General features: G+C 39.6%; 1 protein-coding gene across 12 annotated transcripts in view; it reads left to right on the top strand.

Annotated features, from left to right (window-relative positions):
- Positions 1-14,839, top strand: part of LOC130924343 (protocadherin alpha-C2-like) — a 217,970-nt gene that overhangs the window by 18,039 nt on the left and 185,092 nt on the right. For 2 of the 12 annotated variants that reach the window (XM_057850851.1, XM_057850870.1), the window contains exon 1: positions 4,828-7,337. The exons of 5 other annotated variants lie outside the window; for them this stretch is intronic. In XM_057850851.1, the coding sequence (XP_057706834.1) occupies positions 4,998-7,337 (2,340 nt within the window). In that variant the 5' untranslated portion in view covers positions 4,828-4,997. 5 more of the 12 variants (XM_057850859.1, XM_057850835.1, XM_057850856.1 and 2 more) reach the window with 5 other exon arrangements.

Here is a 14,839-nt window from a genome sequence, read left to right as displayed (position 1 = left end):
GTTGAGGAAAAACTGTATTTCTACTTTGGTAAGCGGTGCTGATACTATGTTATCTTGGAGTAATTTAAGGTCCATAGTTGTTGGCTTTTTTCTTTTTTGGGCTGGAGGACCTCCAGGTGACAGACACAGCAATAACATAAGCAACACTATAGAATCAATATACAAAAGCATTAAAATATGTTGTTAAACAGTAAGTTTTACAGGCCTTTTTGTAAGACTGGCAGCACGTGAACTTCCCCAATGATGACTATAGTGGACATTCCTAAAATTCCAATTACAGTTAATCCCCTAACCAAGGACTTGTTTTAAAATATGATGCCTCTATCCATGGTCCTGAACAATTTATTGACGGTATTTTGACTTGGTGGAAGCTTCAGTTGAAGTTGAATTTGTCCTTGGACACATTTATGTATACAATGAGTGACTACATGAATGTTTTACTCCTTCAACTTCGGTGTGTGGATTAAATCTTTCATATACATCTAATAAAATATTGGTGAACTGGAGTATATTCATCATTTAACCGTGTTGCACAGGCTTCAATACGTTATCATTTATACATTGTATGTAGGGGAAGTACCGCACATTTTTTTCGTAGGACAACAACTATATGACAGCACCACACAATCACACCAATAAAAATGTGGTAATCTTCATCTCATCCTTGCACAATGCACATGAACGAATTACAACCACTAGATGGCAATGTCCGCCCAGGAAACGGAGATAAGCATTCGGCGGTCCTGCCCCTATCTGAAACCGTTTTGTTCAAGGCAGCAGATGAGACGGTGCCATCAACAGAGGCAAATATTGCCCTCGTTTCAATATCGGATTATTCTATCTTTCAAGCTATACTCATGATAAATACTTTTGTCATTTTTAGAGGTTTCACTTCTGATGGAATTTGGATTTAGAACTGTAATCCAGGCTGGAAATATGAGAGCTGGAGGACAAAGGAAAGGACTCTTTCTCTGCATCATCTTGGTTTGTTGGGAGAAGGTTTCAGCACAGATAAAATATTCCATCGCAGAGGAAGTCAAAGTGGGAACGGTAGTAGGGAATGTCGCCAGGGATCTTGGACTGGACATCGGCACGTTGGTGGATAGACGTTTTCGCATTGTTTCAGGCGCAGAGGGGGCTCAATTTGAGGTAAATGTGAACAATGGCGTCCTGTTTGTGCGTAAAACAGTCAACCGAGAGGAGCTGTGTGAGGGCATCTCACCATGTTTAGTCAATCTTAAATTAGTCGCAGAGAACCCCATGGAAATACATCATGTTGCTGTAGAGGTTACAGACGTTAATGACAATTCACCTACGTTTCAAGAGGCAGAGAAGATTTTAGAAATACCTGAATCCATGCCTGCTGGAAAACGTTTCCAATTACCTAGTGCGCATGATCCAGATGTTGCTGTTAATACGGTGCGAGCGTACAAATTAAATTCCAACGAGTATTTTAATATACAAATTAGAGAACGAGGAGATGATAAGATACCTTTCTTGATTTTACAAAAGCCTCTGGACAGAGAAAAGGACGCTGAGCAAAGACTTGTACTTACTGCAGTTGATGGTGGAAATCCACCAAGATCTGGAACTCTGAATGTTACAATTATAGTTCTTGACTCAAATGATAACCATCCAATATTTACACAAGAAGTATATTCTGCAACATTATCCGAAAATGTAAAATTGGGTGCAAGCGTTATCAGAGTGGAAGCAACTGATTTAGATGAAGGGTCAAACAGTGAAGTTGAATATTATTTTGGAGGAGAGCTTGACTCTGAAATCTATGAAATGTTCAATTTAGATATAAGTACTGGTGAAATAACAATTAAGGCTCAACTTGACTTTGAGAAGGCTGATGTTTACAAATTAGACGTCCAAGCCATAGACAAAGGACATCTTCCTTTGAGCACTGATTGCAGGGTCATCATCAAAATTCTTGATGAAAATGACAACCAACCTGAAATAGATGTGACTTCTCTGTCAAAAACGGTAGCAGAAGATTCCAAACCAGGAACTATCATTTCCCTCATAAGCATTACGGACAAAGATGTCGGATTAAATGGCAAAGTAATATGCAGTCTTTCACAAAATGCTCCATTTGAAATAAAACCTTCATTTAAAGATAACATGTACTCATTAGTCCTGAAAGACAGACTGGATAGAGAATTAGTGTCAGATTATGACATCACCATCACAGCTACAGACTGTGGTCAACCTCCTCTGTCCACTTTTAAAATAATTCATCTTGAAGTGTCAGATGTAAATGATAATATTCCAACTTTTATGCACAACCCAATCCAACTTTATCTGATGGAAAATAACATCCAGGGGAACTCCATTTTTTCTGTCACTGCTTTTGATAAAGACTTAAATGAAAATGCTGCCTTGACGTATCACATTAGCAGAGGAGAAGGAAGTCAAGCTAAAATGTCAACATTTTTAAACATCAACCCTGAGACTGGCGACATTACAGCACTAAAAAGTTTTGACTTTGAGATCCTGAAAAGTTTCCATTTTCAAGTGGTGGCTACCGATGGCGGAAGTCCTCCACTGAGCAGCAATGTGACAGTGAAGGTGTTTATTCTGGATCAGAATGACAACGCTCCAGTCATCTTGTATCCAATCAGCTCCAACGGTTCTGCTGAAGGTGTGGAGGAGATTCCACGTAATATGAAAGCAGGAGACTTGGTGACTAAAGTAAGAGCCTATGACGCTGATATAGGATATAATGGCTGGTTACTCTTTTCCCTTGGACAAGTCACTGACCATAGTCTCTTTTCTTTGGACCGTTATACCGGCCAGATCAGAACACTTCGCTCGTTAACTGAGACCGATGAGGCTGAGCATAAACTGCTTATACTGGTCAAAGACAATGGAAATGTTTCGCTTTCAGCAACAGCCACTGTGACTGTCAAACTTGTGGAGCCCAAAGAAGCTTTTGCAGCTTCGGATGTTAAAAGTGCAGCGAAATCGGAGCAGGAGGAGGACAATATGACTTTTTATCTCATCATCACTTTGGGCTCGGTCTCGCTCCTTTTTGTCATCAGCATCATTGTGCTGATTGCAATGCAGTGCTCCAAATCCACAGAGTACACTTCCAAATATCTCCAAGAAGCTAATTATGATGGCACGCTGTGTCACAGCATCCAGTACAGATCTGGAGATAAACGGTACATGTTGGTTGGACCCAGGATGAGTATTGGCTCTACCGTAGTCCCTGGAAGTCACGCCAACACTCTGGTGCTCCCTGACAGGAGGCACACTTCTGGGGAGGTAAGACATTTTTTTTGCCCTGGTGAAACTTTACAACTAACTTACTTAATGTGCACACCAATTACTAGTAGAATTTGACTAACATTTAGTACTGTATGTAGGTGGTAACAGCAGCACTGTTAGCATATTAAATGTAACTGAATTACGTCATTACCTTGGACTCACAATGTAATTTGGATTTTGTGAAAGTTGACAAAGGACAAGTTTTGCTTCCCGTTCACTTGTGTGAATTGGTGGAATTGGATTCCTTTATATATAATTATATATTTTTTCTTCTCATTAGTAACAATGTTGCTCTCCTTAATGTATTTGAATCATTTCCTTTTTTTGGACTGACAATTTGGTTTGGATTTTATAGGTGAGGAAATAGTTTTTTCAACTTGGTTATATAGTGCTTAGTAGTACATAGTGCTTTGTTGTCTTCAAGTCATTTAAAACCCACAATTGATTTTTAATTAAACACTTCGCTGTTATGTTAATTATTTGTTCATAATGATGGGGTCAATTTCTGAACCTTCATTGTTCTACAGTATTCTTGTTCAGACAAATCAAATCTCTGTACCACCAACCGGTATATTATTCATTTCTTTAATCGATATGGTGTGTGCATACCTGCAATGTTCTGTGATGTGACCATGATTTTCTCATTATAGTTGTACTGTGGTGTTACTGACAGTCAAGTGTTATGCTAAAATTGGTTTCAATTGGATGTAATGAAGTCATTTATAGTTCACAAAGAGACAGTAACCGGAGTGCATCACTGCCACTCAAGACAACACAGCTCCCAACCTCATAATCACATTAGGGGGATGTTTGTGTGTATTCGTATATGTTTGAGGGGCGGGGCGATAAGGGTGACGAACCTACAGTTGACAGAGACAGGAATAACACAAGTAACACTCAATAAAATGAACATATGATTATTATACTGTCATATTTACAATTTGTCAACTGTTAAACATGAATATTTTACATGCATTGTGTGTAAGATTGGCTGTGTATGAACGTCTCTTATCAAAACTATAGTTTACAGTACTAAACAGCCAACTACAAACACCCTAGCAACCAAACAAGCAATGTAATGGTGCTTTGCTGACTTGGTGGGAGCTTCAATTGCCAATGTTAGGCAGATTTATTGAAGGAACGAGTGACTTAAGAACTTCGTTACTCATTGGACGATAGTGGGTAGATTAAATCTTTCGTATATATGAATATATATATATATATATATATATATATATATATATATATATATATATATTTTTTTTTTACATCGATGACATATTGGGTAACTAAAGTATATTCATCAAATTTACTGCGTTGCACAAGTCTCAAAATATTGTGTCATTTATACACTGTATAAAAGGGAAGTACATCTTTTTTGAGGGATAAAAACTATATGGCAGCAACACAGATAACCATTTAAGTCATTTTCACCTCTTTCATAAGGCTTTTCCATACACGTAAACAAATTGCAACCACTAGATGGCAGTATCCTTCCAAAAAACATGAATGACCATTAGGCGGTCCTGCCCTTCTGAAACCGTTTGATTCACGACATTAGAGGAGACAGTGCCTTCAACAGAGACAGATATTGTCGTCGTTTCATTACTGGATTGACCAATATTTCAAGCTATATTCATGATAAATACTTTTGCCATTTTGGAGATTTTATTCCTTGGTGGAATTTGGATTTTAATGCTGTAATCTGGGCTGCAAGGATGAGAGCAGGAGGACAAAGGAGAGGACTCTTTCTCAGTATCATTTTGGTTTGTTTGGAGCAGGCTGCAGCACAGATCAAATATTCCATCGCAGAGGAAGTCAAAGTGGGAACGGTGGTGGGGAATGTTGCCAGGGATCTTGGACTGGACATTGGTACGTTGGCGGAGAGACGTTTTCGCATTGTTTCTGGCTCAGAGGGGGCTCAGTTTGAGGTGAATGTGAACAATGGGGTCCTGTTTGTTCGTAAACCTGTTAATCGAGAGGCGCTCTGTGAAGGCGTCCCACCATGTTTAATCAATCTGAAATTAGTTGCAGAAAACCCCATGGAAATACATCATGTTGGTGTAGAAATTACGGATATTAATGACAATTCACCCACTTTTCAAGAGAAAGAGAAGATTTTTGAAATATCTGAATCAATGCCTGCTGGAAAACGCTTCCAATTACCAAGTGCATATGATCCAGATGTTGTTGTCAATACTGTGCGAGTATACAAATTAAATCCAAATGAATATTTTAATATCCAAATCCGAGAGCGGGGAGATGATAAGATACCCTTTTTGATTTTACAAAAGCCTCTGGACCGGGAAAAGCATACTGAGCACAGACTTGTTCTTACTGCAGTTGATGGTGGAAATCCACCAAGATCTGGAAGTCTAAATGTGACAGTTATAGTTCTCGACTCAAATGATAATGCACCACAATTTTTACAAGAAGTATATTCAGTGAATTTATCTGAAAATGTCAAAAAAGGAACAAAGGTCATCAGGGTAGAAGCAACTGACGTGGATGAAGGGCTGAACGGAGAAGTGGAATATTATTTTGGAGGAGAACTTGACTCTGAAATCTATGAAATGTTTAGTTTGCAAAAAAGCACTGGTGAAATAAAAGTAGAAGGCCAAATTGATTTTGAAAAGGCTGATGTTTACAAAGTAGATGTCAAGGCTACAGACAAAGGACAACCTCCCATGAGCACTGATTGCATGGTGATCATTAAAATTCTTGATGAAAATGACAACCAGCCTGAAATAGAAGTGACTTCTCTAACAAAAATGATAGCGGAGGACTCCAAACTTGGGACAGTCATTTCTCTCATAAGCATCACAGACAAAGATGTCGGCTTGAATGGAAAAATAATCTGTAGTATTTCACAAAATGTCCCATTTGAATTAAAACCTTCATATCAAGATAACATGTACTCAGTAATACTAAAAGACAGATTGGATCGAGAATTAATTTCAGATTATGACATCACTATCACGGCTACAGACTGTGGTCAACCTCCTCTTTCCACGTTTAAAATTATTCATATTGGTGTGTCAGATGTGAATGATAATAGTCCGACCTTTTTACATAACCCAATCCAACTTTATTTGTTGGAAAATAACATGCCAGGGAACTCAATTTTTTCTGTCACTGCTTTCGACAAAGACTTGAATGAAAACGCAGCCTTGACATATCACATTAGCAGGGGAGAAGGAAGTCAAGTTAAAATGTCAACATTTTTAAACATCAACCCTGAGACTGGGGACATAATATCACTAAAAAGTTTTGACTTTGAGGTGCTGAAAAGTTTCCATTTCCAAGTGGTGGCCACAGATGGTGGAGGTCCTCCATTGAGCAGCAATGTAACTGTGAACGTCTTCATTCTGGATCAGAATGACAATGCTCCTGTCATCCTGTATCCAGTCAGCTCCAACGGCTCTGCTGAAGGTGTGGAAGAGATTCCTCGCAATATAAAAGGGGGAGACTTGGTGACAAAAATCAGAGCCTATGACGCTGATATAGGATATAACGGCTGGTTACTCTTTTCATTTTGGCAAGTCACCGACCACAGTCTCTTTTCTTTGGACCGCTATACAGGCCAGATCAGAACACTTCGCTCGTTAACAGAGACGGACGAGGCAGAGCATCGACTGCTCATACTGGTCAAAGACAATGGCAACATTTCACTCTCAGCTACAGCTACTGTGACTGTCAAACTTGTTGAGCCCAAAGAAGCTTTCGCAGCTTCAGATGTCAAAAGTGCAGCAAAATTGGACCAGGAGGAGGACAATGTGACTTTTTATCTCATCATCACTTTGGGTTCGGTCTCACTTCTTTTTGTCATCAGCATCATCGTGCTGATTGCCATGCAGTGCTCCAAATCCACAGAGTACACTTCCAAATATCTCCAAGATGCTAACTATGATGGCACACTGTGTCACAGTATCCAGTACAGATCGGGAGACAAACGCTACATGTTGGTTGGACCCAGAATGAGTATTGGTTCTACTATAGTCCCAGGAAGCAACGCTAACACTCTGGTGCTCCCTGATAGGAGACACACTTCTGGGGAGGTAAGATTTTTTTAAAAAAATTACAGTGAAATGTTTGTTCGTATGTTGGTTTACAATCTCTTAAAAGCATCAGTGTTTTTACCTGAATGTATTTGTATAATCTCATTGCCTTGGACGGACAGTGTGTTATAGATCGTTAAGGAAAATTTGGTTTTAATTTCTGCTAGTTCATGGTTTTGATGGTTATCTTGACATTCTTTCATTCATTTTTATTTCTTTATTAAGCTTGTCGTTACTTAATTATTGGTTCATATTAATATGATCCATTTACAGGTTTTGTGCATAAGGACCCTTTGCACATGCCCCAGGTTTCTTTTGCCTACCCCCCCCCCCCCCCCCCCCGATAGTTTTGATATGCATCATTTTATTTTGAATTCATGTCACCTAAATGTGTTTGCATGCATATTCGTAGGTGTACAGATTAATTGATGAAGTATGTAACAGATTGATTGGCGGACAAACCTATATTTGGCTGTTGTAGGCATCGTAAATGCCTTTCTATTCTCCTCAGAGGCCTGATTTGGTTGACTGACTTCTGCTGCAACCGATTTAGTGTAACAAGAAAAACAAATGTTTGGAATCCTTTGCGTGTAAGATATTTAACTTGTTCATTTGTGTGCAATAACAATGTGATTAATTATATAGTAGCCTTGACAGTCACCGACTGCCAAAGTGATCTTTAGTTCTCGATCTACTGTTTTTATTTTTTGAAGGGGATGGGGTCAATTGTGAATTTCCAATTCATATTTTCTTGAAACAAAGGCCAATGAGGCTTGAACTCTACTCTTGCTGACCAATATCGTTCAGTGCATTTTGATGGTCGGAGGTTCTCATTGTGCAGTTGATAAAAGGGTGTTGTGGGCCATGTAGTTTATTGTCATAGTATATGACTGAATATGATATTTTAGTTTACTTTAATATTGTAGTTTCAAGATATATTGGTGGCTTATCTATTATTTACTGGGGCTGATGATTGAACTTGCTGTCGCTGGACAGTATCTACTAGAATATATTTTATTAACCAGGTACTATCTTGTACACTGTACATATTTTAGGGCGTCCTGTTGGCAGCCCATTTGTCCTCTGGGTGTCAGTGTTACATTAGAAACCATGGGCATAGTGTCTCTTCCTCGGACCTCTTTGTTTGAGCCTGACAAAATCTAGGGCGGCATTTGTATTGGAGGTCCTCAGTGCGGTTTATCATTTTGCTGGAGCAGCATTTATCGCAAAATGAGTTGGATTTAAGGGATCCTAAAACGACTTATATTTGGTTATATGTTGCTATCAAGGGATGGAGGCGCATGGCATTTTTCAAATTTTTCTGCTTCTGCTGCTGGGAAAAAGATCATGGGCAGAAATTCGCTACTCTATTCCCGAGGAAGTAAAGGATGGAACTGTTGTTGGAAATATCGCAAAGGATCTGGGCCTTGACGTCAGCTCTCTGGTCGATCGACGGTTCCGAGTGGTTTCCGAGTCAAAGGAGGCCCTTTTTGAGGTAAACCAGCACAATGGGGTGTTGTACGTGCACAAGAGAATAGACAGAGATGAATCATGTCGGGGCAGCGGCGCCTGCCTCTTTGAGCTCAAAATCATCGTGGAAAACCCTTTGGAAATACATTACGTCATTATAGAAATTACTGATGTGAACGACCACTCTCCTAGTTTCATTGAAAAAGAGCAAACATTTGAAATAGCGGAGCACACGCTGCCTGGTAAACGTTTCAAGCTGCATGCAGCACATGATCCTGACGCAGGGATGAACTCCATCAGAGCCTATACATTATCATCAAATGAACATTTTGAAGTTGATCTTCGCCATAGTGATGAGGATAAAATTCCTTTTTTGGTGCTGAAGAAATCTTTGGACAGAGAACAAAAGGCGAATCACTCGCTGCTTGTCACAGCGGTGGATGGAGGGAAACCTCCACGATCGGGCACTCTTAATGTGACCATTATTGTCATAGACATCAATGACAATCGTCCCATGTTTAGTCAGGATACTTATCAAATTATTTTATCTGAAAATATTCCAATTGGTACATCAATAATTAAAATGAACGGCACAGACCCAGATCAAGGGATTAATGGGGAAATTGAGTATAGTCTTGCAAAGGCACTGAACAGAAATGTTTATAGCATTTTTGAAATGGAGAAATTGACAGGGGTGATTAGAGTAAAAGGGAAAGTTGACTATGAAGAAAATGATATTTATAAGTTAGACATTGAGGCATCAGACAGGGGAACACCTCCTCTGATAGGTGAGTGCAGAGTCATTATTAAGATAAGAGACATTAACGATAATCTTCCAGAAATAGTAGTGACATCACTGTCAAATACAGTGTCTGAAGACTCTAAGCCTGGTACAGTTATTTCCCTCATTAGTGTGAAGGATAAAGACTCAGGTCAAAATGGCAAAATGATTTCCACCATAACAAATAATGTTCCTTTTGAATTAAAGCCATCCTACAAAGAAAACATATTTTCAGTGGTGACGAAAGGATATTTGGACAGAGAGGAGGTGCCTCATTATGAAATTACAATAAAAGCCACTGATTGTGGTGAGCCCCCATTATCAACTGTGAAATCCCTCCATATTCAGATTGCAGATGTAAATGATAACAGTCCACACTTTGAACAGGACCCCCTTGTGTTTTATCTAACAGAGAACAACGCAGCTGGAAATTCCATTTTCTTTGTAAGTGCAACAGACAAAGATATAAACGACAATGCGGCTATTTCGTATAATATTATTAGAGAGGGACATCAAAATGACGTCATGTCTTTTCTGAATATAAATTCAGAGAATGGTCAAATATCAGCACTAAAAAGTTTTGACTTTGAGACTGTTAAAAGTTTCCATTTTCAAGTGGTGGCCACAGATGGCGGAAACCCTTCACTGAGCAGCAACGTGACAGTCAACGTGTTCATTCTAGATCAGAATGACAACGCTCCAGTCATACTGTATCCAGTTAGCTCCAACGGTTCTGCTGAGGGTGTAGAGGAGATAACCTGTAATATGAAAGCAGGTGACTTGGTGACGAAAGTCAGAGCTTATGACGCTGATATAGGATATAATGGCTGGTTACTCTTTTCATTTGGCCTAGTCACTGACCACAGTCTCTTTTCATTGGACCGCTATACGGGCCAGATCAGAACACTTCGCTCGTTGATGGAGACTGACGAAGCTGAGCATCGGTTGCTCATTCTGGTCAAAGACAATGGCAACGTTTCACTCTCAGCAACAGCTACTCTGATAGTCAAACTTGTTGAGCCCAAAGAGGCTTTTGCAGCTTCGGATATCAAAAGTGCCGCAAAATCGGAGCAAGAGGAGGACAATATGACTTTTTATCTCATCATCAGTTTGGGCTCAATTTCACTCCTTTTTGTCATCAGCATCATTGTGCTGATCGCCATGCAGTGCTCCAAGTCCACACAGTATACTTCTAAGTATCTCCAAGATACAAATTATGATGGCACGCTGTGTCACAGCATCCAGTACAGATCCGGAGACAAACGATACATGTTAGTTGGACCCAGAATGAGTATCGGTTCTACCATAGTCCCTGGAAGCCATGCCAACACTCTGGTGCTCCCTGACAGGAGACACACTTCTGGGGAGGTAAGACAGAAACTTATTTATTAATCTTTTTCTTCTTTTGTGTACTTAAAATGAATAAAAAACCAGGGTCCTCATAGAAAATGTTTTCTTTGTTGGGTGACACATTTGAAGAGATATTTTAAACCAACCAGCCAACCAGAAAAACTGAAATTTTTATTTTTTTTTTCTTCGTACTATATTTTGATAGAGAACACATTGCAAAGTAAATAATTACTTGCGCTGGTAACCAAGGCAAAATTGTGCTCAACCATCAAGCGTTAGATGGTTCATCAGTGTAATACTTTGGAAAAGTAAACATTTTTTTGTTGCTTGACCGTTGCAGGCTGATTCTCATGTGAAATACAGCACATTTAATCACCACATGTGTTAAGTGGTTCTATACAAATAAATATGCCTTTGACTTCTTGGTGTTGATGATACGTTCCTTAAGATGTTTTCTGTCTTGTTTTATGTGATACAGAATACAGTATGGCCTACAAGTGTCCCAAAAGTTAGTAATAATGAGGGGGTACTTCCAGTTGTCATAAAAATGTACATCAAATATTTCCCTATGTAGTATATCCATTTAAGGTCCACCCTTAAGATATGCCATACTCAGTTGTGTGAGACCTTGATATGAATTGTCTCAAGGTGTGGTGCTGTCTATGGTGCTTAATGTATACGAGTGGACAATATGCGAGAGCGCAATTATCACTTGGGCTGTAATCAACTTCATGACATATAGTAGCTTGTTCCAATGTTATTTTGATACCACGAAAAAAATGTTTAGCATATTTTTCTGTCATTGAGAGTGTTCAACCGATTGCCTTTACAAATAAAGTTCTAGTCTGATGGTCACTCTAACAAGTAATAACTTATAATGTCTATATTTCTTTGGTCTTGGTATGTAATGGAGCGGGCGTGGAACCATTAACAGATTATTAATGTTTACTTTCCTTACTACCGAAGAAACACAAGCGGGGTCAATATACACCTCTAAGCCATCATGGTGATGCGATACTGCAAATACTGACTCATGTAATAGTGAAAGTTATTGTCCACTAGGTGTCAGTATTAGAACGTGGATGGTTTATCCAGAGTTCCCCCTTGAAAAAGCGTCACTGTTGAACTACAAAAACGACAGTCGCTCGAGCTCAGATGGGGAGGTTTCGCAGCCCCAGCGTGTTTCTCGATATTTGACCACTGGATCTGTTTAAAAAATATTCAATACTATTCAATGGTGATATTTTAAATCGTTATTCAAACGAAGACAAAGGAAGAATACGGATAAAAATGTTTTGGACCCGCCCTACCCTTTTTCTTCTCCTGCTGTGTTACGGGGAGCTGGTTTTTGGCCAGCTGAAATATTCCACTCCAGAGGAGACTAAGGTCGGATCTATTGTAGGGAATGTCGCGAAGGATTTGGGCTTGGATGTCAGCACATTGACTAGCAGGAGGTTTCGCATTGTATCCGGCGCACAGGAGGCTCTGTTTGAGGTAAACCCGAACAATGGGCTACTATTCGTGCACAAGCAACTTGATCGCGAGCAGCTTTGTGACAGGAACACTGTCTGTGTGATGGATCTCAAAATTGTCATTGAGAACCCACTGGAGATCCACTATGTCTCTGTGGAAGTGACAGATGCCAACGACCACGCTCCGAGGTTCACGGAGAGGGGCAAGATAATAGAGATAGCAGAAAATACTTTATCTGGGGCACGCTTTCAATTGCCAGGTGCAAGAGACCTTGATATTGGAATTAATTCAATCCAGCGTTATAAACTGAGTCAGAATGATCATTTTCAACTGGAAATCCGTGATAGAGATGGTGATAAGATTCCATTTTTAATGTTACAAAAGCAGCTGGACAGGGAAGAGAAAACAAACCATAGCTTGATTTTGTCTGCTATTGATGGAGGGACACCTTCAAAATCAGGAAACCTGAATGTGACTGTACGTGTTCTTGATATAAATGATAACAGACCTATTTTCTCCATAGAGGGATACTCTGTTGAATTGCAAGAAAATGCTGCTTTGGGTACGTCTGTAATAAAAGTACAGGCCACTGACCTGGACGAGGGAGCTAATGGTGAGGTTGAATATGAATTTGGAGAGGATATGAATTCAGAAGTGATTCATCTTTTTAGTCTGGACAAGAAACTAGGAGATATCCGTGTTAAAGGTCAAATTGACTTTGAGAGAAATCATGTTTTCAAGTTGGATGTGCAGGCCTCTGACAAAGGCCAGCCTCCTATGACCACAGACTGCAGGGTCATCATAAAGATTCTAGATGTTAATGACAACAAACCCGAGATTGAAGTGACATCTATCACTAGCATGGTCCCTGAAGATGCAAAGCATGGTACTGTAATTGCACTTATCAGTGTCACTGATATTGATTCAGGCCCAAATGGGAAAGTCATCTGCAGTCTAACAGAAAACATACCTTTTGAATTAAAGCCCTCAATCAAGGAAACTATGTATTCATTAGTGACGAAAGACACATTAGACAGAGAACAAATATCAAGTTATGACATTTTAATAACAGCTACTGACTGTGGTGAACCTTCCCTTTCCATATTTAAAACGGTAAGCATCCAGGTCAAAGATGTGAATGATAACATCCCAGAATTCCCACAAAATCCCTTAGAGTTATATCTGACAGAAAACAATGAACCCGGGGCTTCGGTATTTTCAGTGAGTGCCTTTGATAAAGATTTAGATGACAATGCTGCCATTTCTTATTACATAGTAAGACATGGGGGCCATACTGACATCACATCATTTCTCAATATAAATTCTGAAAATGGACAAATATCCGCACTAAAAAGTTTTGACTTTGAAACTGTAAAAAGTTTTCATTTCCAAGTGGTGGCCACAGATGGAGGAAGTCCACCACTGAGTAGCAATGTGACAATGAAGGTGTATATTCTGGATCAGAACGACAACGCTCCAGTCATCCTGTATCCTGTTAGCTCCAACGGTTCTGCTGATGGTCTGGAGGAGATTCCCCGCAATATGAAAGCAGGGGATTTGGTGACTAAAGTCAGAGCCTATGACGCTGATATAGGATATAATGGCTGGTTACTTTTTTCATTTGGTCAAGTCACTGATCACAGTCTGTTTTCTTTGGACCGCTACACGGGCCAGATCAGAACACTTCGCTCGTTGACAGAGACCGACGAGGCTGAGCATCGACTGCTCATACTGGTCAAAGACAATGGAAATATTTCACTCTCAGCAACAGCTACTGTGACTGTCAAACTCGTGGAGCCCAAAGAAGCTTTTGCAGCTTCAGATGTCAAAAGTGCAGCAAAATTGGACCAGGAGGAGGACAATGTGACCTTTTATCTCATCATCACTTTGGGATCAGTCTCACTCCTATTTATTATCAGCATCATCGTGCTCATTGCCATGCAGTGCTCCAAATCCACAGAGTACACATCCAAATATCTCCAAGATGCTAATTATGATGGCACGCTGTGTCACAGCATCCAGTACAGATCGGGAGACAAACGCTATATGTTGGTTGGACCCAGAATGAGTATTGGTTCTACTATCGTCCCAGGAAGCAACGCCAACACTCTGGTGCTCCCTGACAGGAGACACACTTCTGGGGAGGTAAGACAAAAACATATTCATTCATGTAGATACAAAACCAGAGTATACTCATACAAAATATTTTCTTTGTTGCGTGACACATTTGAAAAAGCTATTTTAATTTTTTAATTACAGTGAAAGTTTTCTTTTGCTTTTGTTTCCCATGGTTTTGATATGTGTCATGTTATTTCAAAGTCATGTCACGTAAAGGTGTTTGCATGTATATAGGTTTATAGATTAATTGTCGGACCTATATTTTACTGTTTTGCTTTGTAATTGCTCTTTTATTATTCTAAAAGGCCTG

This window comes from Corythoichthys intestinalis, chromosome 11, assembly GCF_030265065.1.
Source record: "Corythoichthys intestinalis isolate RoL2023-P3 chromosome 11, ASM3026506v1, whole genome shotgun sequence".
NCBI classification, from domain to species: Eukaryota; Metazoa; Chordata; class Actinopteri; order Syngnathiformes; family Syngnathidae; genus Corythoichthys; species Corythoichthys intestinalis.
The sequence above is the reverse complement of the archived record's forward strand: the minus strand, read 5'-3'. Positions and strand labels throughout refer to the sequence as shown.